Source organism: Protomyctophum parallelum (genome assembly GCF_964188405.1).
Source record: "Protomyctophum parallelum genome assembly, chromosome: 8".
Classification (NCBI taxonomy): Eukaryota; Metazoa; Chordata; class Actinopteri; order Myctophiformes; family Myctophidae; genus Protomyctophum; species Protomyctophum parallelum.
The window spans coordinates 42,250,331-42,275,989 of NC_139703.1; the positions used below are offsets into that span (position 1 = coordinate 42,250,331).

At 40.9% G+C, this 25,659-nt stretch overlaps 2 protein-coding genes and 1 long non-coding RNA gene across 6 annotated transcripts in view; 2 read left to right on the top strand and 1 right to left on the bottom strand.

Moving 5' to 3' along the window:
- Nucleotides 1-10,704, top strand: part of igfn1.1 (immunoglobulin like and fibronectin type III domain containing 1, tandem duplicate 1) — a 29,183-nt gene extending 18,479 nt beyond the window's left edge. For both annotated transcript variants that reach the window (XM_083770509.1, XM_083770510.1), the window contains 17 exons: nt 687-800; nt 1,196-1,367; nt 2,165-2,437; nt 2,836-3,600; nt 3,821-3,901; nt 4,093-4,217; nt 4,577-4,718; nt 4,980-5,273; nt 5,797-6,093; nt 6,265-6,444; nt 6,549-6,677; nt 6,868-7,176; nt 7,668-7,753; nt 8,082-8,274; nt 8,705-9,001; nt 9,242-9,568; nt 9,909-10,704. In XM_083770509.1, the coding sequence (XP_083626635.1) occupies nt 687-800; nt 1,196-1,367; nt 2,165-2,437; nt 2,836-3,600; nt 3,821-3,901; nt 4,093-4,217; nt 4,577-4,718; nt 4,980-5,273; nt 5,797-6,093; nt 6,265-6,444; nt 6,549-6,677; nt 6,868-7,176; nt 7,668-7,753; nt 8,082-8,274; nt 8,705-9,001; nt 9,242-9,568; nt 9,909-9,913 (3,789 nt within the window). In that variant the 3' untranslated portion in view covers nt 9,914-10,704. The remainder of the gene's footprint in view (nt 1-686; nt 801-1,195; nt 1,368-2,164; nt 2,438-2,835; nt 3,601-3,820; nt 3,902-4,092; nt 4,218-4,576; nt 4,719-4,979; nt 5,274-5,796; nt 6,094-6,264; nt 6,445-6,548; nt 6,678-6,867; nt 7,177-7,667; nt 7,754-8,081; nt 8,275-8,704; nt 9,002-9,241; nt 9,569-9,908) is intronic.
- The window catches only part of LOC310862562, a 39,204-nt gene extending 24,857 nt beyond the window's left edge, over nt 1-14,347 (bottom strand). For both annotated transcript variants that reach the window (XR_014569582.1, XR_014569583.1), the window contains exon 1: nt 14,234-14,347. This is a non-coding gene — a long non-coding RNA (uncharacterized lncRNA). The remainder of the gene's footprint in view (nt 1-14,233) is intronic.
- Nucleotides 14,348-14,453: 106 nt separating this feature from the next.
- The window catches only part of igfn1.3 (immunoglobulin like and fibronectin type III domain containing 1, tandem duplicate 3), a 12,796-nt gene continuing 1,590 nt past the window's right edge, over nt 14,454-25,659 (top strand). The window contains exons 1-23 of one of the 2 annotated variants that reach the window (XM_083770511.1): nt 14,454-14,591; nt 16,813-16,886; nt 16,996-17,118; nt 17,243-17,382; nt 17,507-17,606; nt 17,703-17,744; nt 17,832-17,877; nt 17,986-18,169; nt 18,271-18,384; nt 18,516-18,681; nt 19,079-19,354; nt 19,835-20,308; nt 20,403-20,527; nt 20,854-20,995; nt 21,817-22,110; nt 22,275-22,571; nt 22,751-22,930; nt 23,138-23,266; nt 23,668-23,976; nt 24,068-24,153; nt 24,460-24,652; nt 24,880-25,176; nt 25,334-25,659. The exon at nt 25,334-25,659 is cut by the window's right edge and continues 1 nt beyond it. In XM_083770511.1, coding sequence (XP_083626637.1) covers nt 16,835-16,886; nt 16,996-17,118; nt 17,243-17,382; nt 17,507-17,606; nt 17,703-17,744; nt 17,832-17,877; nt 17,986-18,169; nt 18,271-18,384; nt 18,516-18,681; nt 19,079-19,354; nt 19,835-20,308; nt 20,403-20,527; nt 20,854-20,995; nt 21,817-22,110; nt 22,275-22,571; nt 22,751-22,930; nt 23,138-23,266; nt 23,668-23,976; nt 24,068-24,153; nt 24,460-24,652; nt 24,880-25,176; nt 25,334-25,659 — 4,095 coding nt within the window. In that variant the 5' untranslated portion in view covers nt 14,454-14,591; nt 16,813-16,834. Of the gene's footprint in view, nt 14,592-16,809; nt 16,887-16,995; nt 17,119-17,242; nt 17,383-17,506; nt 17,607-17,702; nt 17,745-17,831; nt 17,878-17,985; nt 18,170-18,270; nt 18,385-18,515; nt 18,682-19,078; nt 19,355-19,834; nt 20,309-20,402; nt 20,528-20,853; nt 20,996-21,816; nt 22,111-22,274; nt 22,572-22,750; nt 22,931-23,137; nt 23,267-23,667; nt 23,977-24,067; nt 24,154-24,459; nt 24,653-24,879; nt 25,177-25,333 lie in introns of both variants that reach the window. The other variant, XM_083770512.1, reaches the window with a different exon arrangement.

Consider the following 25,659-nt stretch of genomic DNA (forward strand, 5'->3'; position numbering starts at 1 on the left):
GTGTGTGTGTGTGTGTGTGTGTGTGTGTGTGTGTGCGCGCCACATGACTCCTTGCACCTTAAACCGTGTCCTAGCAACTTGAATAATGTCGTTAAGTTTATATTATGCACAGTGGTTGCTGTGTTCACGCAGCAACCATGCCTATTTTTTCCCCCTTTTTTTGGTTTTTTGGTTCTTTGGTTGTACAGTTTGTAGCAAAACTTGTAAATAAGCTAAGAGACCCTTGGTTTGTACCGTTTGTAGCAAAAGCTTGTACATATCTAAGACCCACACAGAACAAAACCCTTTACTTACTTTTTGTGGTGAAAGCACTCAAACTTTCTTTTCCTGCATCAATCTCCTTACCCCACCCCATCTCTTCTTCCCTTTCTTTGTTTTTCTTGGAAAAAATGACAATGGGAACTACACACAAAAACAAAATTCATGCACCCACTTTTGTACCTGTAAAACTGTGATTGACAATATAGCTGATTCTGATTTCTGTGTGTGTGTGTGTGTGTGTGTGTGTGTGTGTGTGTGTGTGTGTGTGTGTGTGTGTGTGTGTGTGTGTGTGTGTGTGTGTGTCTGTGTCTGTGTCTGTGTGTGTGTGTGTGTGTGTGTGTGTGTGTGTGTGTGTGTGTGTGTGTGTGTGTGTGTGTGTGTGTGTGTGTGTGTGATGTCTTTTTTATACATGCTCCTACTCTTAGTTTATTTCACACATCAGTACACTGAAACCTATCGACGTCAAGGATGACGACAGTGCAACAATTGAGCTGGACATGGATCTCAAGGACGCCAGTAGCAGAATTTTTCTCTATAAGGTAAGGTTCCAACTATGTTCTCTCTCTGTGTGTGTGTGTGTGTGTGTGTGTGTGTGTGTGTGTGTGTGTGTGTGTGTGTGTGTGTGTGTGTGTGTGTGTGTGTGTGTGTGTGTGTGTGTGTGTGTGTGTGTGTGTGTGTGAGAAATGGCTAAAGAATTGATCTTTAGTCATTCTATGGCATTAGCTTAGTTTATGTTCACCAATTGGATCTTTTACTTTTACAAACATAAACAAAAAGCTAGCCCCATAGAATGACAAAAAAATGACTAAAGACTCAAGAGTAAAGATCAATTCTTTTTCAACTGTAACTTGCTATATTTTAGTTTGTGTTTGTTTTTTTTATGTTGGTAATGTTTGCAATCATTCCAGATTTGTCTTTAAATGTCATTCTGCAGGACGGTGTCATGGTTCCACTTAGTTCCATGGACGATGACGATAGCAGTAAGCACGGCTTGAAGAAAGTTGGGAATAAGTATGTGTTCAGCATCAAAAAGCTCAGTGCAGAGGACGCAGGACTCTACTCTATTGATGTTGAGGGTGTCAATGTGTTCTCCACAGATTTTAAAGGTGGGTTACTGAATATCTTTCATCAGTGCTTAACAGTTACTTATGTTGATCACTACTTCAAGTGGGCTGGATACAATAATCAATATTATAACGATAATGAGAATAGATGTCATTTGATGCATGGGAAATTTGGCCCTGACCAGTTAAGTGGTAAAATGTCATAAATGTTCAGCGGTAAAATGTCATAAATGTAACTGAAAAGTGTGAAGGAGATGTCAACATCCAATCCGTTGAAAATGTGGTGTTTCCGGGAGGAATCTGCACCGAAGCAGTCTAATATTGGACAATCTAATGATGTTTATGTTCTTTTTCATTATTTTTCATTAACTCAAAGATACCACATTATCTAGGAAAGAATGTTACATATTGACATCGCTGTAATCATCTTTAAGTAAGAAGACAGAATAGTCAAGTATACTGCTAGACATAATCCACATGTTTTCCTAGGTAATTAAACCAAAAACAAGGCTCTCTTTTCGCTCGGGGGAAGAACTCATCCCACACATCGCGTAAAATAGAATATGGATGTCAACTGCCCTCATAGTATAAATTCTAAATCCAGTCCTGAATAAATAATTCAAAATAAAACAAAATGTTCATTACTGCTGCGTGTAACGTTTTCTCCTTGCTCCCCCTCTTTCATTTTTTCTCAAAAAAAACCGATCACACAAAAACAAATCTGTAAACATGTGATGTGATAAAGTTTATTCTGACAGCTAGTTCGCGATTAACTATATAATTCAATACTTTTTCTCTCTACCTGTCTCCCTATCCCCATCTATCTTTTTACCTCACAGTACCAGAGGTTGATTTTGCTGTCAAAATACAGGAAGTGCACGCAGAAGAAAGGGAAGATGCTAACTTCATATGTGTTTTATCTGCACCTATGAATGAGATCAAATGGTCATTCAAGAACACAACATTGTCAAATGATGAAAAATATGAAATCACTGTATCTGAAGACAAGCTCATCCACAAGCTGCTGGTAATGGATTGCCAGCCTTTGGAAGCTGGCATCTATACAGCAATTGCTGGAATCAAAACCTGCAGCGCCTGGCTTGTAGTAGAAGGTAAGATACATTGAAGGTGTTTTGATGGAGTTGCTGCTACTCCAAGCCAATTTTTGTGTAATTATAATAATTATTCTTAACCACATTTTATACTGGATCTATGTAAATTTAGTTTTCTTCTCTTTTCTTTCTTCTTTTTTCCCTTTTTATATGAAGGGATCAGACCTAAAAAAATAGTCTTGCTTATATTGCCCAAAGAGCTTTGAAACGATAGAAAAAGGACAAATTGATGAGAAATGGGACTTAAAGGTTTCTAAATCTTTGGAAAAACAATATTTATACTTTACCTTGTGATGTACATTGTAAAAAAAAATCCAATCTGATGTCTAATCACTGTCTAAACGTATTATGATGGGGGAAAAGATAATTCATACACTTTCTAATGCCATTTTCTGCAGCTGACAAAGACCCTGCCAACAAGGGGAAGAAGAAAGCTCGCAAAACTACAATGGCTGGCGCCTGTAATGAGGCAGATTTGGAGAAAATAGCAAAGGAACAGAACGAGAAATACCAAAAAGAAATGGAGGAAAAGCGTGCAGAGGCAGAAGCTGCCGCAAAGGCAGCTGCTTTAGCCAGAGCCACAGCCATGTCTGACGCTAAGTCACAGAAGGAAGTTGATGCTGCAGCTGCAAAGCAAGCAGCTGCAGCTGATGCTGCAGCTTCAAAAGCGGCAAAGAAAGCTAGAAGCGATGCTGCTGCTGCTGATGCTGCTGCTGATGCTGCTGCTGGTAAAGGTGCTGGTAAAGGTGCTGGTAAAGGTGCCAAGGGTGCAGGTAAAGGTGCTGGTGGAGCTGGAGAAGGTGCTGGCGGGGCTGGTGGAGAAGGTGGAGCTAAAGGAGGTGGAGCTAAGGGTGGCGCAAAAGGCACAGGCGCAGCAGGCGGAGCTGGAGGAGAAGGCGGTGTGGGTGGAGCCGGCGGAGGAGAAGGTGGTGCGGGAGGCGAAGGAGCAGGTGGAGCTGGAGGTGCCGGAGGAGAAGGTGGTGCAGGCGGAGCCGGAGGGGGAGGTGGTGCAGGCGGAGCCGGAGGGGAAGGTGGTGCAGGCGGAGCTGGAGGGGGAGGTGGAGACGAGGAGGAATATGAAGAGGTAACCGACGATGAAGCTGAAAAGGCTGAGGGAGAGGGAAAGGAGAAGAAAGAGGGAGAGGGAGATGCAGCGGAAACAGGTAAGATATCAATTCATCCTGGTGTGGAAATTTGAACTAGAAGATGTGTATTAAGGTGTAATAGTATATACTCAATATTAAAATAAGTTGATTAAATTGGCACCAGAAACTAAGAATGTTGATGCGGACATTCAAAGTCCCTAGAAGTTGTAAAATGTATTAATTTACAGTTGATTAATATTGTTTAATGTATTTGGTATTAATATTACACTACCAACAGGGGAGGGTGGTGAAGGTGCAGAGAAAAAGAAAATACGTCGCAAAAGGGTCAAAAAACCAGAGGTTGAAGAACCTGTTGTTGGTAAGAGATGTAAAAAGCTTGCATGCTGTGTAGAAGCAATGCTGAGCATACAAATTAAACACTGTTGGAGGACTAACATTATTAACATTATTTCTATAGTATAGTTAATTTCACTGAGTGAATAATAACTTTTAAAGCCTATTTGAAACTACCTGTACATCCTATAACTCATTGTCTTTATAAATCCCCAGACCCAGGAGTTCATTTCAATGCTATACTTTCTGACTGCAAAGCCAATATTGGAGAAACAGCAGAGCTTGAGTGTAAACTTAGCCGTGAAGAGTGTGAGGGAGTCTGGTTTAAGAATGGAGAAGAAGTAAGACTTTGTGTAAAAATGTCTTCATTGTTCAATTAATTTAGCAACGGCCTAAATTTAAAGGCATTTTTACTTTTTTCATGCAATTAATGCATATTGTTGTTTTTACATTTCCACTTTTAGAGATGTAATGTTATTATTTGCTGACAATTTCTGTTGCACAATTGTTAGATATGTTTTTCTTTTCTGGTGTTATTTCACATATTGTTTGTAGCATTTTTACTGTTCACTTTCACAAGCTTATTAATATTTACATATGGTTTCAATGGTGGTATCATTTCATGTCATGACATATGGGATTATTGACAAAGTTGAATTGATTGATTTATGTAAATGCTTGTATGTATTTATTTTCCCAGATTCAGTCCTCTGAGGACATAATCATTTCGAAAGAAGGATGCTTCCAAAGACTGAAAATCCAAAATATTACAGAGGAACATGCCGGGACATATCGCTTTGAGGTTGATGGCCGGAAGTCTGAGGCTGCTATTGTTGTTGAAGGTATCAACTTGATAGATAGATAGATAGATAGATAGATAGATAGATAGATAGATAGATAGATAGATAGATAGATAGATAGATATTCATTGATGATTACTCTGTAATATTGATTATTATATTTTAGATTTTATTTGTATTGACTTTTATTTAATCAGGGAAGACTATGGAGAGCATGCTCTCTTTTCCAAGGACGCCCCTAGTACAATAATATGATGATCACAAGGTATTATATCAATGTATCCATCCATCCTTGTGTTCCAGATCCACCCAAATTTGATGCAGAGGAGCTGGAGGAATTCAAAAAGCCTATAATGGTGAAAAAAGGTCAAAGGGCAACTTTCAAAATGTCTTATGGTGGACGGGAACCTATAAAGGTCCAGTGGTACATAGACGGAGAAGAGCTCGCTGAAGAATCAAAGATCACCATTGAGAACACAGATGGCTGCAGCCGCCTGATGCTCAACAAACTGCAACGCAAGGACAGTGGCGAAGTGAAGTTTAAACTCAAGAATGAGTTTGGCACCGTGGAGGTCTTCAGTGAGCTTATTGTACTTGGTAGGTATAGTCAAGACTTGCAAGGCTATTAGAAATATCTTTGATATACACAGTAAACACGTGTTTTTGTTAGTTTGTTTTGTTCTTTTACAAAAGTTCGAACATATATTTTTATGCGACACCATCAGAATTGAACAATGTGGACCCTGTTGTAAACAAGTGTAATGCTTAATTGGGTCGTCCACTCACAGTTAACAGTCTTTGTATTGAGTTTGTGCTTAAAATGTAGTACATAATATACAAACTGTTAATAAATATTTCAATCAATAAAAAAAAAACACTATAAAATAGGGCTTAAGTGGTTTAACCATTATATTTCATTGACCGGAGTCCCCCAGGGGTCTATATTAGACCCGCTCCTTTTCACACTCTACACCAAATATTTGGTGTAGAGTGGGTAGAGATTGTGAGATTCTAGATCTGTTTATGTTCGCTCTAGAATAAGAACGGACATATTCATTATTTTAACGAACGTTAGATAATAAGTATGATTTAACTTCTTATTTTTTCTTTTTTTGGACAGATAAACCCACCCCACCAATGGGACCTTTGGAGATAGTTGAGGGCTCCTCCAATGCAGTCGAAATCAAGTGGAAGCCACCAAAGGATAGTGGTGGCTGCAAGATAGACAACTACATTCTCGAGCGTAATCAGGTGGGCCGGAACACTTGGAAGAAAGTGGGCCCAATTGGTCCTGTGGCCAATTACAGGGACACTGACGTGGACCATGGCAGGAGGTATTGTTATCGCATCAGGGTTGAGACTGAAATGGGTGACAGTGAGTTGTTCGAAACTGAGGATGTTCAAGCTGGTACAAAAGGTAAATTGATCTTCATTCAATAGTATTTAATTGTGCCAAGTGAACTAGCTTCTAGAATGAATGTAACATCGATTCGAGATACAAAACGTTTTCCAACAAATTGAATTGATCACATTTAAGCTAACTATGGGTCCACATTGACAAATAACAATATTGTGTTTGTGTTGACAGCATACCCTGGAGCTCCCACTGTGCCCAAAGTGGTTAGCGCGTTTAAGAACTGTATCACTCTTGTTTGGAATCCTCCCTCAAATACTGGAGGAACCAACATTCTGGGATACAATCTGGAGAAACGCAAGAAAGGCAGCAATCTGTGGGGAGCAGTAAACCCACCGGGTGAAATTATCAAAGGTAATTTCATTTTACATCCACTTATCACGATACAATGATTAATCTAATATGCAACATGTTATTGTTAATGTTTTGTTTGTTATGCTTTTTATTATAATTTTCAGAAAAAGAATATGGTGTCAAAGATGTGAACGAGGGCATGGAGTATGAATTTCGTGTGGCGGCAATTAATGGCTCAGGAGCTGGTGAATTCAGCAACCCATCTGAGTTTGTATTTGCCAGGGACCCGAAAAGTAGGCCACATTTTTTTTTTATCATAATTTATTTCATCATAATTATCGGTTATCTTTTTGTGTGGAAATATTGTATTGCATGGATAACATGCTCAAGCTGGTGTCACCATTCTATAGGCATATTGTCAAAAACGGTCATATGACAAAGTATATTCTGTGGTTAACACTAAACATCATTCGTACATTACAGAACCTCCTGGTAATGTTATTGACCTAAAGGTGACAGACTCCACTTACACCACCTTGACCCTCTCTTGGACAAAACCCAAGGAGGAACCTGAAGTTCACGATGAAGCCAAGGGATACTTTGTTGAAATCAGGCCTGCAGAAGACCCAGAGTGGGAACGTAGCAATGTGAACGCGGTCATCATGACCACCTTGACAGTGAAAGGCTTGAAGTCTCTCAATATGTACTGGGTGAGAGTTGTTGCCGCAAATGAAGGAGGAGAGGGCCCTCCACAGGAGCTGGATAACTACATCCTAGCAATGCCTCCACCTGGTAAGAAAATCATCTCAAGCATGAATGATGTACAAAAATGTTTAGCATACAGACACCACAAGATCAACACATTTATTTGCATTGGTACCCTAGGCCAAAACATTTCCTTTCCTTAATGGCCAAGCTACACCGGGCATGTGTGCGTTTGACGTACAGTAAGTGCACTGCGCGCACAAAGTATGCGTGCGAAATGCCCCGGCTACACCAGATCTGTGGCGCGCGGCAGATTTGTGCAGGACCTTCCGGGAGGATATATAGATACGCGCGTATGGGGCATACGCACGTAAAGATTTTTGAACCGATCCTATTTTTAGAGCACGCGTAGCCGCGTAGGATGGCCCGCGGTATCCATGCGTCTGGTGTAGCTGGTATCATTGCCATATATTGGTCCTATCCAAACGCACTGTACGTGTGCAGTAAATGCATACGCACGCGCGCAAAATTTCCTGGTGTAGCTTGGCCGTTAATTGTATAAATGTGTCTTCATGCAGTGAGGCCACGTTTCACAGAGACCAACATCAAAAGCTTCATGGTGGTGAAAGCAGGGAATTCTGCACGATTCATGATTAACTTTGAGGTAAAGAATCCTTGGAAATGTGTGTGTGTGTGTGTGTGTGTGTGTGTGTGTGTGTGTGTGTGTGTGTGTGTGTGTGTGTGTGTGTGTGTGTGTGTGTGTGTGTGTGTGTGTGTGTGTGTGTGTGTGTGTGTGTATATACTGTATATATACAATTTGCACAACTAGTCGTGTGTGTATGTGTATATATAATATACAATTTGCACAAATAGTCGATAAGCTCACAATCATGATACCTTGTGAGCCTGTAGATCTGTTATTCTTTGCTTTTTTTATCATTGACGAAATCAATGTGTTTGATTAATTGTTAATAAAAAAACTTGTTCTGCAGGCTTCCCCTTGGCCTGATGTAATTTGGCTGAAAGATGCACTGCCTGTATCCAAAAAGGTGACTATCAGCAATGCTGATGGTGCATCCCAGCTATTGATTCCTTCGGCAGAACGTACAGATAGCGGAATCTACACCATTATTATCAAGAACATTGTTGGCCAAGACACCAACAGCATTGAGATTAGGGTCACAGGTAAGCTGGGCAAATCGTCTGAGGAGGAACCAGGGTCAAATCTGAACTAACATTTTTGATCAATTCAGATTGGAACCAGTTCAAGTCTGAACAGCAAAAATCACATGGAAAGTGATTTTTGCAGAAATGCGATTGAAATCTGGTTTCTGTTGCTGTGTCTCAGTCTGGAAACGGATGCATGCCTGATTTATATACTTCATCGTACGACAGTGTCACTAAGTGTCATAAGCTCACAATGTGTCACACCGCGGCACACTGTTGTCAACTTGTGGAACTGTTCTTTTGGCGAGTGACACTGTCGTAAGACACGGTATAGAATAAGCATTAATCATGCCTATGTCATTACCACAGCAGCCAATTCAGATTCACAGGAAATCTGTGTGCATTCTGAACAAGGCCTATAACAAACCGTTGTCTTTATGAACTCTAGATGAGCCTAAGCCGCCCGGTCCTGTGGACATGGATGAGAATGTCCCCGGCACAGTGACAGTTTCATGGGCACCATCTCCGGATGAGAAGCGTGACGACAGGCTGCACTACATGGTGACCAAGCGCGATTCAACCAAAAGAATATGGCACACAGTAGGAGACCGCATCTTCAACAACAAATTCACAGCCTGCAACATAATGCCAGGCCGAGACTACCAGTTCCGTGTCTATGCTAAGAATGACATGGGCAACTCTAAGCCGTCTGAATCAGGAAAGTGGTCCATCCCTAGCAAAAAAGGTATTTGAAAGATCTGTGTGATCTTTTCTTTATTTTTTATTTTTATAAAATAGCCAATCTAGAAACTCATAACACGTTGTAAATTAGCCATTTTTTGTTAAATATAACATTTATTTCAGATGTTGCACTTATTTTTATTATTTTTTTTTTTCAGTCAAAACATAATGGAGTTGCTGGTCTAGGTCTAGGACTTGCCATACTTACAATGTATTCACAAATCACAATGTACCTTTTTTCCAGAGAAATTCAAGTTGAATATTCCAGAGAGTAAGACCTGTAACCTGGAGCGTCCACCCAAGTTCTTAGTGCCATTGAAAACGCATACTGCACCCCAAGGATATGAATGCTACATTAGCTGCGCTATACGAGGGGAGCCAACGCCCCATGTCACATGGCTCCGCAACAACATCAGCCTGAATACCAACACCAACTACCTTATCTCCAACACCTGTGGAGTATGCTCCTTGCTCATCCTGAGGGTTGGTCCTAAGGATATAGGAGAGTACACGGTTGTTGCAGAGAACACCCTGGGCAGGGTGGAATGCTCCACTAAGCTTGCAGTCCGAGGTATAACACATATATAATAGTTGAATGTGTGTTTGAATTTTAGAGCAGTTGTTCCAGGTTGGGATCATATTTTTTGTGTTTAACAGCATAACGCAACGCTACATAATGCAATAAATGCAACTCAATACGGCATACTGTAACTTAGCAAAACATACAGTATCCTCTGTTGACGTTGTCTATGTGTGACACTGTCAGAACCTCACAAACCCATCTTTGAATCCCAAACACTGGTCTAAGATACGTTTTCTTTTGTGTATACACCTGTCAATATACTTGAGAAATGAATCATGATAACCTAAAATTAACTATGGAATTTCCTTTTTCTTTCTTTTTTTTCCAGATTAAGCCAACATGACGAAGATGTCTGTGCTTGATTGAATGGCATAACAAGAAACCATTTTACGTTTTATGGATGAATAACCGAGACTTCCCTGACCCTGTGTCCCATCTAATGGTGATATGATTTAATATTCTGTGGGATCCATTTAGTTTTAAGGCTAAAGTAGTTTACTAGTTTGATGCATCAGCCTGTTTTCTTAAGAGGAAGAACAATTATTCAAAGTAACAATCCCAGTCGTTAGGCATACAAATGCTGCTAGATGGAAAGCCATAAACAAACTTCTGTTTGGTGTTGTGAGTGCGATCAATAAAAAGCAAGAGTGTTGCTAATTTGAATTATGCCTTTGCATTGTGCAATGTTACGCACATTGTCCACAACTCTAAATTATATCCAGATAATTAACGTAAGAAACAAAAGGCAGCCATAATATAATAATTTGCATGTTCGATTATTACACAATTACACATGAAAAAGACCTAACTGGCAAATGTGTGGCTGTGACTCATTAACTCCAAAAGTAATTAGTAATTGAAACAATGTGTTTTAGCAGCAATTTATGCTTATTCAGGGAATTGCAGGGCTTTGCTAATCTGCCTATTATTACAGAATTTGAAAGGTTTATGGTTTATGTATATTATATTCTTTTGCTTGTGTTCAATTTGATTTCCGAATTTTTAATTTGCAGCATTGCAAAACGAGTTTCATTTTAAAGCTTAGAACTAATGAAATCAAAAATGTTTTTATTGTTTAATAATGATTTATGTGTGCTTGGTGTAAATAAATATTTTAAGTTCAATCTAGGATGTGGAATTCCTGCTTCCCTAAATATGCATTTTTAATACAAATGGCTACCTTGATTTGAATATTTTTTCTTGTATTGATACATAATACAGTACATTATCCTGCCACACTAATAGCCAGCGCAACACCCCATCCTTTGTCTGCCTTCTCCTACCAAACCACACCGTTTGCACACATCTCACCATGCACAACACCAACTGTGTTGGCCTGTCCACACATCAACCACTACTTTGCATCCATTGTAGTACAACATGGACCTCGCATCAGTGCCACGGCTTCACAACTTCACAGTACACTGTGGAGGATTTTTGTCTCGCATCGCGGGGTCGGGGGGACTTGAATATGCGTGCGTGCGTGCGTGCGTGCGTGCGACAACACTATAATAATAAATAACCCATCCGTTTCTACACAATACAAACACAGCTGAAACTTGAAGTGGAGTCTGTCAACTCCCGCATTTTCCTTCTTCCCATATAGAGGGTATGTGCATGCTTAAAGTGAATGGCACATCAAGTGACAAAGCAACAGGCAAAGTGAGTTTAACATTGTTTAATGTTGTTTAATGCAATCAGATAGGACATTTCTGTTTGGATGTATGGGCTGTCAAGGCCAGAAAGTAGTTTTTTGCCACTCATTTGGCATTCCTGCATAACTTCCGGGTTTGATGATGATGGTCTCGGACAGGAACAAACTGCAGGTTGAAAAGACCCTCAGCTCTGAACTCGGTAGAATCTGCACCTGGCTCGCTGATAACAAACTATCCTTACACCTGGGAAAAACTGAATCCATCCTCTTCGGATCAGTAATCTCAGAAAAGGCAGATGGCTTCTTGGTTAGAGTGGGTGACAATATTATCACACGAAAAGATCAAATTACCTACCTAGGTTCCATCCTGGAGGCCAATCTTTCCGGTGATAAAATGGCCACCAACGTAATCAAAAAAGTCAATCAAAGAACAAGATTCCTTTACAGGATCTCCTCACTGGTCAGCAAAAACACCTTGAAGACCTTAACAGGAGCCCTCGTACAAGGTTTCTTTGACTATGCATCCACCTCTTGGTACCACAGCACCTCAAAGGCCCTTAAAACAAGGCTCCAGACCTCCCAAAACAAACTGGTCAGGCTCCTACTTGGCCTCACCCCCCGAACCCACCTCACCCCTGCCCACTTTGACAGGCTGGGATGGCTTAGGGTCGACGACAGAGTACAGCATCTTGCAATGGGTCTGGTCCACAAGATTCGATACACCACCAAGATACCCATGTACCTGTCTAAATACTTCCTTAATGTAAACGAAGTCCACACCCACAACACCAGAGGGAGTGCAACAAACCATGTACAACCCAGATTCGGCACAAACAAGGGACTAAATTATTTTCGCTCCTATGCCACAAAAATGTGGAACGCCCTACCAACAGTCATTAAGACATGTGAATCCCTTGACTCCTTCAAAACCGCTCTCAAAGGGCACCTACCGATGGCTGCAATTCGAAACTGGCCTCTGTAAAATCTGAATCCCCCACCCCCCCCATTTCCCCTCACTGTATAATGTATCTTTTCCCTTTTTTGCTTCCTATATGATGAATTCCTGTTCTGTTCTTTAGCTACATAGAAATGTCTATTTGTATGTCTCTAAATGTTTTGATGAATTGAACAATGTGGACCCTGTTGTAAACAAGTGTAATGCTTAATTGGGTCGTCCACTCACAGTTAACAGTCTTTGTATTGAGTTTGTGCTTAAAATGTACTGTAAATTCTACAAACTGTTAATAAATATTTCAATCATTCAATCAAAGTCACGCGCATACCCTCTATTGCACTGCAACGGAACTCTAGGATGAGCCGCCCACACGGTGTCGAAATTCTAGTTATAATTGTATTTATGTGTCTTGTTTCATTAGAAGCCCAGCCTGTATGGCCTTATAATATGACACTTCTTGTTCTCTAATCATAGCACTTTCATAATATTACACACACACACACACACACACAGATCAGAGATCTCCACCTGCTGACACTATATATCTGTAGCCTGGCCAGGGGGGCAGTCAGACAGATATTTTGTGAAGCCTGAAAGTCCTGAAAGTTCATATAATGGCCTGTTGTGGCGCTGTCACTGGACCCAAAAAAAACCATAGCCCCATAGAAGTCCATGTATTTGGGCCCAACTTCACCTAGACTGTATTACCTTAATAAATATGGTCATGAATACTTTCTGCTTCCAGTCACTAGTTTAAAGTCTCATTTCTAATGTCATAATATTATATTTTGGAAAATTATGGTCCCATTTATAAAATAAATTACCATAAAGTCGCATATGTTCTGAGGAGTCCCTACTCACTCGAGTCAAAATAAAAACCAACGGAGAAGAAGGGGGGAAGTCCCGCCTCGTTGTCTGGGCAGCCAATGGCCAGCTGGGCCCAAACGGAGCCAGCCAATGGCCAGCTGGGCCCAAACGGATCTAGAAAGATGGCGACTTACAGTGCAGGAATAACAGGCTTCATTTTACGTCCATGTTAGACCCGGGGAACGCTTTGTCCATATTTTTTACAGTCTATGAGCCTGACGCAGCCACACTTCGCAACGCGAGGCTAATATATCTGTATATCAATGAATTGGCTAAAACTGTATTGAAACAAATCTGGAGGGGGAAAACCCCATAAAAATAGCATTGTAGAACCAAAGCAAAGACTTTTGGGTGGATTTTGATATTGGGACTATATGCATGTGACCTCATCATACCCAGAAGTTATGCGGGAATGCCTGAGTGTCAAAAAACTCAAGGTCATTGACCGCCCATACATCCAAACAGAAAAGTCCTATCTGATTGTATTCAACAACGTTAAACGATGTTAAACTCACTTTGTCACACACTTTGCCACTCGATTTCCCATATCACTTTAAGCATGCGCATACCCTCTATTTCAGGATTGGTTTTCAAAGAAGTCTGCATAGTCTGTTGACTGTTCCCAAGACATATCAGTGGAACAAGATCACTGATCATCTGGCTTTGTGAAACTAAAACAATGCATTGGCAAGATTTTTATTCTCTTCTCGCTTGGCTGACTAACCTAAACAAACTTGCATTTACATAGACTTTACATACAGTATCTGCTAAGACTTGACATAGCATAAATGCAGGCTACTTGATCAACTGCATGAACCTTGTGAATAATTTATGTCCAGTCTTCTTGGATTACCACTCTAGCCATGGGTGGGGGTCAGGCTTTAGTCCAAGTTTAGACTGGAGGGGTCAAGTGCTGCACTCGAGGCTAAATCTTAACACCAGGCTGACTAGTGACATGTTCTTACTTTTAAGAAAAACAGTTTTGCACAATACAAAATGCTAACTTCTTGTCATTATTTTCATTAAATGTCTTATTTTATTTTCCTCTTTCATTGTACAGATATGATGGAAAGAATCATAGATGCTTTTTTATCTAATTAGGCCTACATGGCCTTGAGACTCAATTGCAAATTCAAAAGTGTATATAATACATAATATATAAGTGAATAAAACCTACCTCTTGAATGTAGAATGCTGTGATATTGGTCAGGCCAGTCTCCATTACAGAATAAGTTGATGGCAAGACCGTTTGCATGGCAATTCCCTGAGTCGACCCCCTTTTAAAAAAGTGTAGTCAAAAGAGTTCACTGCATATCATCATATTCAAGTTGGAACCCCAGTTTTGAGGGAGGAGTTTGTCTCTGCCCCTGGAACTTCCTTTTCAAGAACCTATGTGCATGGCAGTAAACCTATATCACTGCAGGGAGGCGGGAGCCACAGGCAAAGAACACATGCACTGAGCATCTCAAAAACACTCAAGTATCAGCTGCAACTTGGCTGGGAGAAGCAGAGAAGAAATATTTCCTACGAAAGGGGTAAGTACAATCACTTGATATTGAGCAAGAAGTGAATTGTTGCTGTTATTTTAGTCAATGTTGAATTAAATACGAGCAGCATCTGTGTCATGATGTAGGCAAGACTCTTGCAAGTAATCTGTGTCAATTATTTTCCTGCAATTATTATTTGATGAGAAATCTAAGATAATACAAGAATTTTATTCTAATAATTATGTAGGGTAGAGTAGCAAAATGCAGTCCTAAAAGAAAAAGTCTGTATGTTAATCAAAATTCAAATTATGTTCAGCCTTACAAAGTAGTTTAACCCAAACAATAATCAGTTAAGATCAAGGGACAATTGGAACCAAAGCCCAACCTAAAGTAGATGAGGTCTCACTACCTTCACCAATCCTATATTCATTCTGACAAATACGTATGTAAATGGTAATAACTTGAAGGTGATGGTGGGGGCTCACACACTGCAAACAGAGAAGGACACCATATGTGTCACTAGACAGAGCTCGGACGTCGGAGCCGTTGGACATAAACCTGACACAGGTTCATAAATCATTCTCTGTACTCAGTTGCTGGGGATTTTACATCTATATATAAATAGCATAGAATTACGCTTAAGTACTTGATTTATTAAAAATAGTGCTGCCATTCCAAGCTATTCCAGATTGAATGAGTTTAAACCTGAATCTGAGCATGCTAGACACAGCTGGGTTGTTCAGTTTATTTATTATTAGGAATGTGTGTGCATGTGTGGGTGCACTGCCACGTCCATTATGTTCTGGAGGGGTGACCAATGACCATGCCATGGCTTGTCTTGTTTTTGTTTAAAAACTTGATTCAGGTTATGTGGTTTGTAACTGTCAGTGACACTTCCCTGTTAGTATAGGACCATACAATTTATTTTTCTTTTATGCTACCACAATATTTTGTATATGGTGGTTATGACATTTATATGTACATATGTATATTTTACATTGTATACTGAACAATGGTGGGTTTAAAAATCACCTGCTTTCTCATAGTGAAGGGCTAAATACAAATCTGAGCAATTAGTTTAGAAATAGATCAGTTCCAGTCGGCACCGCATCGGCACCATTACAGCAGCCATTACGTCACTTCCTGGTTCATGATAGATAGTTTTATGAGTCATGTGACCTATTGCATGCAAAATTAGGCTGGTCACTTGAAGGAACCTAGTTAGGGAATGCTAAGTATTCTGTGATCACAGGAATTGAACAGACTGTCAAGCTTGAATTTCTAGGTCAGGGAGTGTATTCCAATCCGACACCATTTGTGGGCACCGTTGACTGTTAACAACATGGGCTCCTGGCTCCCACTGTTTTTTTAGTGCAGAGCTGCATTCCTTTGTCAAATCTATGATGTCACTTTGAAGCCACGTGGCATTTCAAGTAATAATTACAACAACAATATTTGAGTATTATTTATTATACTTAATTAGTTAATTAAAATTACTTTTAAATTATATAAAACTATATTAAGTAAAATAAATAATACTTTATTATTAGTTGAACATTTCCGTTCCGTTCTTATAAGAACAGATAATCAGGCTTAAGAAAATGTTCAACACTAATACTATACAATAGCTACTCATAATAAATATCTCACCACTAACCAAAGTTGACTGTGTCAACCTCACATTCCCAAGGTAGACATCTCAACTAAACCGAACGGGTAAAGCAGTGGAAAAGTAACACCCGCATTGCTGATACTGTATGACACCCGCATTGCTGATATGACACCCGCATTGCTGATATGACACCCATTGCTGATATGACACCCATTGCTGATATGACACCCATTGCTGATATGACACCCATTGCTGATTCAGGCCATCCGGAAATGGATTTATGGAAATGTCACACAGATGGGGTTTCTCGTTACTAATAGTGGTCAAGTGTTCTTGATTTTGGCCAGAAATCAAGAATGGCAGAATGTTGAGAGCAACTACTGCCCTACAAAGCCAAAGTGCAGTAACTACGTTTTTGGACACGGATTAGCCTTTGTGATTAAGAGGGATAAACAATTACCTCGAGAACATATTTAAAATGAGTGTAAATCACTTATTTGCTGATATATCTTTTCCAGTTGAAAAACTTTAAACCCCAATATCGGCCTTTTTCCCCATGGTTAACGCACTCTGGCTTTGTAGGGCAGTATAAATGAGCCTTTATGTGTTCTGTTGTGTAATTTTGAAAAGTTTCTCATGATATTCTTTCATCAGCAGAGGAGCCGTCATCTAAGCCGAGATGTTTAAGTTTCGCAAAACAAAGAATGAGGAGCCCACTGCTCCAGGGCAGGGTAAGTAAGGAATATTAATCGCTATTACAAAACTCTAAACAAGTATGAATAACATCAGTTAGTCAGAAAAGTCTGGAAATTACATATTTTTTTTCATATGTCATAACAGTGAAAATCAGAAAAAAGTCAAAGGTTCCTGGTGTTATGATTACCCAATATGTGGAAGAAGTACCTGAAGGAAAGTGCCTCCCAGATTTCACCCGTAAACCCATCGCCCTGACTATTCAAGAAGGTAAGGCTTAGACACCACCGGTGAACACACAACCATTAAGAACTATTGACTATTGAATGTTCTTATAACCATGTCTAAGTTAAACATTTAGCACTAGTGATCACTTTTATTTAATTTCTGTTAGGAAAACTGGCTATTTTCAAAGCAATAGTCACCGGAGATCCAACACCAACGGTGACTTGGGTGAGAAATGACGGAACTCTTGATGATCCATTGAGGTACATAGTTTCACATGACGAGAATTCCGGTGAACACCAGCTCCAGGTGAGACCATCATTTTGCATAAATGAAAAACAGAATTTTCACAAAATTGGTACAGCAATACATAAAGCAGAATGATAGCATTAATCCTTTCGTTGGCCTTCTAAAATAAATATCATTAACATAGATGCCAGATGTATCCGGGGACCAAGTTGACACCTACAAGTGCTTCGCCAGAAATGAGTATGGAAAGGCTGTTGTCACTGCCGCTCTCAATGTCATTGAAGGTATTCTGCTTTAATCCACTGCATAATAAGAAACTGCTGAATTATACCTTGCACTATACTATAGGCTCTACTTCATGTTTAATTGTCTCATTTTAGTTGGCTTCAAAAAGAGCAAGGCCATGCAGCAATCAAGAGCAGGTATGGCATTTTTATTTAGCTAACAAAACCATTTGAATCACTCACTGAAAGACATTTCTGACAACAATATCTGTTCCATGTAAACAGACAAAAAGGGGAACCCTGAGGACTACCTGAAGAATTTAAAAAATAAGTGAGCTACTTTTTTTTTTAATACTATAATATTATTATTAATTCAGTAAAAGCATCCATTAATGTTACAGTTACTCATGACTGAGTACATCATACATAATTTTTTAAGGGTTGACATGGACCAGAAAGAAGAACAAAAAAAAGAAATTGGTGAAGAGTTTTGGGAACTCCTGATGAGTGCAGACAAAAAAGATTATGAGTCAATCTGTGTCGAGTATGGAGTAACAGATTTCCGTGGGATGCTGAAAAAGCTAAATGAAAGGAAACAAGAAAGAGAGGAGGAGCAATCCAAGGTCTGCATCAACCACATCAACAGTGTACTTTACAATACTCTAAACTATTTGATTATTATTATTATTATTTATGCTGAGTTCAAATGTCTGATCAATTTCAGGTTGTGGAAAGATTATGTAATCTAAAGCCGATTGAACTGAAACCTAGCGGTGCAGCAGAGTTTGAACTTGAAATGTCCCTGAAAGACCCTACCAGCAAAGTCTTCATGTACAAGGTGGGGATGGATAAAAAATCAAATCACTAACACAATAAATGTATTGATTATGCACACACACATGCACACACACACACACACACACACACACACACACACACACACAAACTCACTTTTGAATTTCTTAACAGAACGGTGTGATGGTTCCTCTTGATTTGGATGATACAGAGGTGAAACATGGCCTGAAGCAAATAGGAAAGAAGTTTGTTTTCAGCATCAATGGTATCAGTGCGGAGGATGCCGGATTGTACCAAATTGAGGTGGATGGCGTTAAGATCTTCTCCACCGAATTTAAAAGTAAGACGCACCAATTAATTTGTTTATTTTGTTGCTTTGGTGGACTAAACTGTCAAATGTTAGTACTTTATTCAAGACCACCTAAAACGAGACCATGTCAAGGCCAAGACCGAGAAGATTTTTATTCCCAATCAATAATCAATCAATGTCCAAATGATTCAGATTTTCTAAATAATGTTCTTTTCTTTTCTATGAGTAGCCTATTTGAATAAATAAAATATAAATACATTATAACAGACGGCAATCCTTTGATCTGTAACATTGCAATGATATTTTTCCAAACTTTGGAATTGTGTATAGTAAGACAGAACACTTGACTACTGTTAGTGCTACTGATCACAAAATGAGGACTAGTACATAACATATAATAAACAGAAATGTGATTTCCTTCATTCAGTTCCCAATATAGATTTCCTGGTCAAGATTCAAGAGGTTAAGGCGGAGGAGAGAGAGGATGCTGTCTTCCAATGCGTACTCTCCAACCCCATGACAAAGCTTGTATGGACAACAAAGGGCAACAAAGATCCACTGGTGCAAGGGGAGAAATATGACATCGAGGTGACAGATGACCTGCTGATACACAGCTTGGTAATCAAGGACTGTAGTAAGCTGGACGGTGGAATCTACACAGCCACAGCAGGCTCCAATTCTTGCAGTAACTGGCTTATAATAGGTGAGTTGATAAAGAAATCAGAACTTCATACTACGGACAGCAAGGCATGTCAATATATCGTTGCTGACATTTATTTTCATAAATTATTGCCCTACTTAATCTAGTGTTGCACAAAAGTAGTGAAATTAACAGATCCACATGCGTATAAAACTAAGAACGATTTTGGACAGACAACGTTTCCACCCGATATCATAGATACTAAAGTTGCTAATTTTAACAACTTTCAACCTGCCCTATGGGCATGTCATAAGAAAGCATACAAAAAGAAAATCATGTTTTATTCCAAAATGTTCCAAATGCAAAACAATAGTAACAATCTATTAGCAAGTTTCAATATTCATCATACCACAAAGTACATAGGGCATAGTTGGTTAAAATCATCACTATTACATTAATGTACTGTATAAAATGTTCCATGCATAAAAGGTTTTTTCACTGTATGCTAAAATAAAGTCGGATTACTGGCTGTTTTCTGAATAGCTGATCCTGATCCAAACATGCGTGGGAAGAAGAAAGAACGCAAAACAACTCGGGCAGGCGGTGGTGGGGAAGACCTACTCAAGATTGCACAGGAGCAGAATGCCAAGATACAAAAGGAGAGAGACGAGGCAGTTGTGAGGGCCAGGGCAGAGATGGAGGCCAGGGCCCTCGCAGAGGCAGAAGCCAGGGCAGCAGCTGCAGCAGCAGCAGCTGCAGCAGCAGCAGCTGCAGCAGCTGCAGCTGCAGCCAACGGTGCAGCCCCAGCTGAACCTGCCCCAGAGAAAAAAAAGAAAGCCAAAGCAGCGAAGGTGGAGAAGACAGAAGATGGATCTGAGGTGGCACCCGAGGTGCCAGAGTCTGAGGCTGAATCAGAGGGGGATGAAGCGGGGGCTGAGGAATCTGCGGACGGAGAGGCCCCAATTGAGAAGAAAAAGAGAGTGCGAGCAGGCCCACTGGTTCCAGATACAGTCATTGGTAAGATATGACAAAGCACAGAATTCTGTTGCTGCACAAAATTCAGTCAGATATTCCGATTCACTGACTAACAACAATGCTCCTTAACCTTCAGATCCAGGTGTCTACATCACTAGTGGCCTATCTGACACCACTGCGAATATTGGTACTGATGCAGAACTTGTCTGCAGGCTGAGCAGTGAGGACTGTGATGGAATCTGGTCCAAAGATGGGGAAGATGTAAGAAGTGGGCCACACAAGTGTTGCCTGCATCAAGCTAATGACCTCAAAACATGAATTTTAACATTTAAACCAATGTGTGTGTGTGTGTGTGTGTGTGTGTGTGTGTGTGTGTGTGTGTGTGTGTGTGTGTGTGTGTGTGTGTGTGTGTGTGTGTGTGTGTGTGTGTGTGTGTGTGTGTGTGTGTGTGTGTGTGTGTGTGTGTGTGTGTGAGGGTGTGTGTGTGTGTGTGTGTGTGTGTGTGTGTGTGTGTGTGTGTGTGTGTGTGTGTGTGTGTGTGTGTGTGTGTGTGTCTGCGTGCGTCTGCGTGCTTGTCCATATCTCAGATAACAGCAACAGATGATATCTGTATAATAAAAGATGGGGCCTTTCACAAACTGCTCATCAAAAACTGCAAAGAAGAGGATTCTGGAAAGTATAGATTTGAAGCTGATGGACGTAAAACAGAAGCCATGGTGACTATTGAAGGTACTGCAGTCAAGGCTGACCTTGGGTCATGAGTCATGACCTTGGGTCATTCACTATATCAAATCGTTAAGATGGTAACCGGAAGCCTTGGCTCAATACACGCTCACCCCTAGTGTTTTGAGCGGACTGCTTGCCCCCAGCGGCGGACCATTAGCCCCGCTTGAGCGCAACTCTCGCATTGGACACTGTACTGTATGTATTGTAGTGATGTCCGCTTCAGCCCCGAAGCTGTTCGGTTTACAGAATTTGTAAGATTCTGCCCCTTCCGTTAGGGGCACAATCGTAAATCCTCACAAACATGGCCGAGTAGGTTCTGGTAACCAGAAATACCTGGTGGATCCGACCATTCTGAGCTCGCCAGATTTCCGGGTCTGACCGTTCGTAGCCGGATTTGACTGGGGCGAGTGTATTTTGGGGCGACCATTTTTGTATTAATTTAGATCAGTGATTCATCATTCACAACATGTGAGCCACGGACCCACTGGTGGGCCATGAAGATATTGCAAGTGGGACCCCAAATACTTGGCAAAACATTAAGGCAAGACACATAACATTAATATAAAACAAAATCTTTAAAACCTTGAAAAAATTGTTTTCATTGTGATACCATCATTAACATAAACATCCTCTGAAAATGCACGTGGACCACCCATCTGACCACTTAACACAGCAGCAGTAGGCTAACCGCTAACGTGTCCTATTCTGTCAAATGGTCAGATGGGTGGGCCATAGGCACTGTCGAGATTATCAAGTGAAGTGGGTCCTGATCCAAAAAAGGTTGAGAACGACTGATTTAGGAGAAATTATGTGTTCTCTTCCAGATCCACCCAGAATCAGCCCTGATGACCTGGCTGAATTCTCCAAGCCTGTCATAATCAAACTTAACCAAAGTGCTACCTTCGAGCTGAAATTTGTCGGCCGGGAGCCAATGAAGATCCAATGGTATAATGAGGGCGAGGAGCAGGTTGAAGACACCCACATTAAGATTGAGAAGTCGGAGACACACAGCCGACTTCTGCTCACCAAGTGTCAACGCAAAGCCTCAGGAGAAATCAAAATAAAGATAAAGAATGAATGTGGGACTATCGAGGCCCTCACGCAGCTAGTTGTATTGGGTAAGTGAAATTACTTGTGCAAAACATAGCCTGGGTTTGTAGAAGTGTTGTAGAAGTTGACCATTACAGGTATATTTTTACACTTTCAGAGATAAATAATGTTTCTTGTATTCTTGCATCTGCGTCGCATACTAGCATGCTGGTTGCTTTCTGTTTGATAACAGATAGACCAACACCACCACAAGGCCCTGCAGATATCATTGAAGCCACTTCAAACTGCATCCATTTCGCATGGAGGCCTCCCAGAGATGATGGTGGTTTACCGATCAGCGACTACATTCTGGAGCGCCAGCAGATTGGCCGAAACAGCAAGAAGAAACTGGGAAAGATCGGTCCAGAGCCTAAATACAAGGACACTGATGTGGATCATGGCAGAAAGTACTGCTACTATATCAGAGCTGAACAAGAGCAAGGCATCAGTGAAATGATGGAGACAGATGACCTGCAAGCTGGCACAAAGGGTGAGACCTCTTTCAAGCACTCAAGGAACATTTCATTACAACCCATTTTTGAAAATTAAATTTAAAAAAGTTAAAAAATATATGAAAATAATTTCTAATGGTTCAGAATCAACTAGTCTGGTGCAGAACTGCAAAGTATGGGCCTTAAAAAGGATTTTGTCTGTTTTATGATCTTTTAGCATACCCCGGAGCTCCGTCACCACCAAAAGTTGTTGATGCATTCAAAGACTGCATCAACCTTAGTTGGTCTGCTCCCTCCAATACTGGAGGAACCAACATCCTGGGATACAACTTAGAGAAACGCAAGAACGGCAGTAATGTGTGGGGTCTAGTACACCCACCCGATGAGCCCGTTAAAGGTGTGACTATTCATTTGCAGCAAACTAAATATATGAATACTATATACCATGTCATATTATGCACGCACGCACGCACGCACGCACGCACGCACGCACGCACGCACACTCACACACACACACACACACACACACACACACACACACACACACACACACACACACACACACACTCTCTCATGCTGTTGTATCCCTTTGTAATGCCAACAGAGAGGAAATGTGGTGTGAAGGATGTCGTTGAAGGGCTAGAGTATGAGTTCCGCGTTGCAGCTATCAACATCTCTGGTGCTGGAGAGTACAGTTCACCCTCAGAATTTGTATTTGCAAGAGATCCAAAGAGTAAGTTCTAAGTCGAACACCCTTACTGTACATTAGGGATGGGCAAACATTTACAAATAAAAAAATCCTAATACCTCGACAGCTATATTGTGATGATAATATTGTATTTTGATGATACTCATTGTGAGTTTGTAGATTGGCTATTTTCTTCTATCTTCAGAAATTTTCGAAAATATTTGAATTTGTAAAATAGGGCTTAAGTTATTAAAACCAGGAAAAGAACACCAATTGCTGAATCACGACATTACAATATCAAAAATCCCAGACGATATCTACTCTCATGTCATGATATCAATAAATATTGATACAGTACTGTATATTGCCCAGCCCTGCTGTACATTTTTCATTACTGGATATTAAGGTCAATCCAGAATTTTCACACTTTGTTTTCCCTCCTATAGAGCCTCCTGGTAAAGTTATCGACCTGAAGGTGACAGACTCCAGCTACACCACCTTGTCACTGGGATGGACTAAGCCCATTGAAGAAGAAGGGGTCCAGGATGAAGCCAAGGGCTACTTTGTGGAGCTAAGACCAGCAGAGGACCCCGAGTGGGGCAGTTGCAACTCTAATCCCATCATCGTGACCTCTTATACTATCATGGGCCTGAAGTCTATGGCCATGTACTGGGTACGCGTGATTGCCACAAATGAGGGTGGAAACAGTGAACCGCAAGAACTGGACAACTACATTATTGCAATGCCTCCTCCAGGTGAGTCGAGACAAAAACAACAATAAATGTTTTTACCAACAAGTAACTATTATCGTTATTGTCTGCTAAAATATTCTCCAACTTGTTACAGTGAGACCCAGATTCACTGACCCGAAAATGAAGAGCATCATGATTGTGAGGGCTGAGAACTCAGCACGAGTCAACATCAACTTTGAGGTGCAGTGAAACCATCCTTCAGAAAGTTATATTATGTCACAATGCCTATTCATGTTACAGTATTCATTGGCATGTCCAATCTAAAAGCCCAAATTCACACCTCTCTGAATCCCAGCATAGGCAATGTGTGCAGATGTGCATGGGCATATAATGCAAATCCGTGAATATACTACACTGTATCTATCTAATGTTGCAGATAATACTTTATATAGGCTATGTACGTATGTACGTACGTACGTATATTTATTCATGAGGTAATTAGCGGGAAACACAAAAGTAAACACACATCTGACTCTTTGATTGCAGGCCTCTCCAGTACCAAAAATCACATGGCTAAAGGAGGGCGTGCCTGTGTCAAAGCGTGTGACAGTCAGCAACTCAGATATAAATTCACAGCTCCTCATCCCAGCGGCGGAGCGCTCAGACTCTGGGGTCTACACAATCATCGTTAAAAACCTTGTTGGCCAGGAGACCTTCAGCACTGAGCTAAGAGTCACAGGTAAAGCAGTACTGGATCTTAAGCACTGGGTTGAAAGAGCTACAGTATGCTATAACCATCTATGTGGAATGTGGGTTCATTGTACAATGCAGGAGTAAGACTTTATCAATGTAAACCTTGTACGATGCAACAGCCAGCATGTGGATTCCCCTGTTCTCAGTATGAACCTCCATAACTGAAATGTGCTGAAATATACCTAAGAATGGAGGTCTCTTACCTGTCCATAGATGATCCCAAGCCTCCGGGCCCAGTGGATCTGGAGGAGAATGTCCCAGGAACAGTGACGGTCTCATGGACCCCCTCTCCAGATGAGAAGCGGGACGACAGACTGCACTACATCATCACCAAGCGTGACTCCGTTAAACGCACTTGGCAAACTGTGGCAGACCGCCTCTTCAACAACAAGTACACTGTCGTCAATATCATGCCGGGAAGGCAGTATTTCTTCCGTGTGTACGCGAAGAATGACATGGGGGTCTCCGAACCATCAGAGTCAGCGGTCTGGGAAGTGGAGCAGAAGAAAGGCATGTTTAAATAGTGTTTTATTTGGGGTGCATGTGTGCGACTGTGCGTGTGCGTGTGCGTGCGTGCGTGCGTTTATGCGAGATGATTTGGGGGATTTGATGAGAATCATCAAATACAGTACTATTAAAATGTTCTTTTTTTTTTCAATCCCCACAGAAAAATTCTCCCTAACTATAGCCTTCCCCAAGGACTGTAGCTTTGACGCACCTCCATCATTCTCCGTCCCGCTGAAAATGCACACCAGCCCCGAGACCTATGAGTGCTACATGTCTTGTGCTGTGACAGGAAACCCCAGGCCCAGTGTCACCTGGTACCGAAATAACATCAGTCTCAATACCAACACCAACTACTACATCACAAACACCTGTGGAGTATGCTCCTTGGTGATACTGAGAGTTGGGCCCAAGGACAACGGGGAATACTCTGTGACTGCAACCAACTCTCTGGGTAGAGTGGAGTGCTCAACTAAACTCACTGTGAAA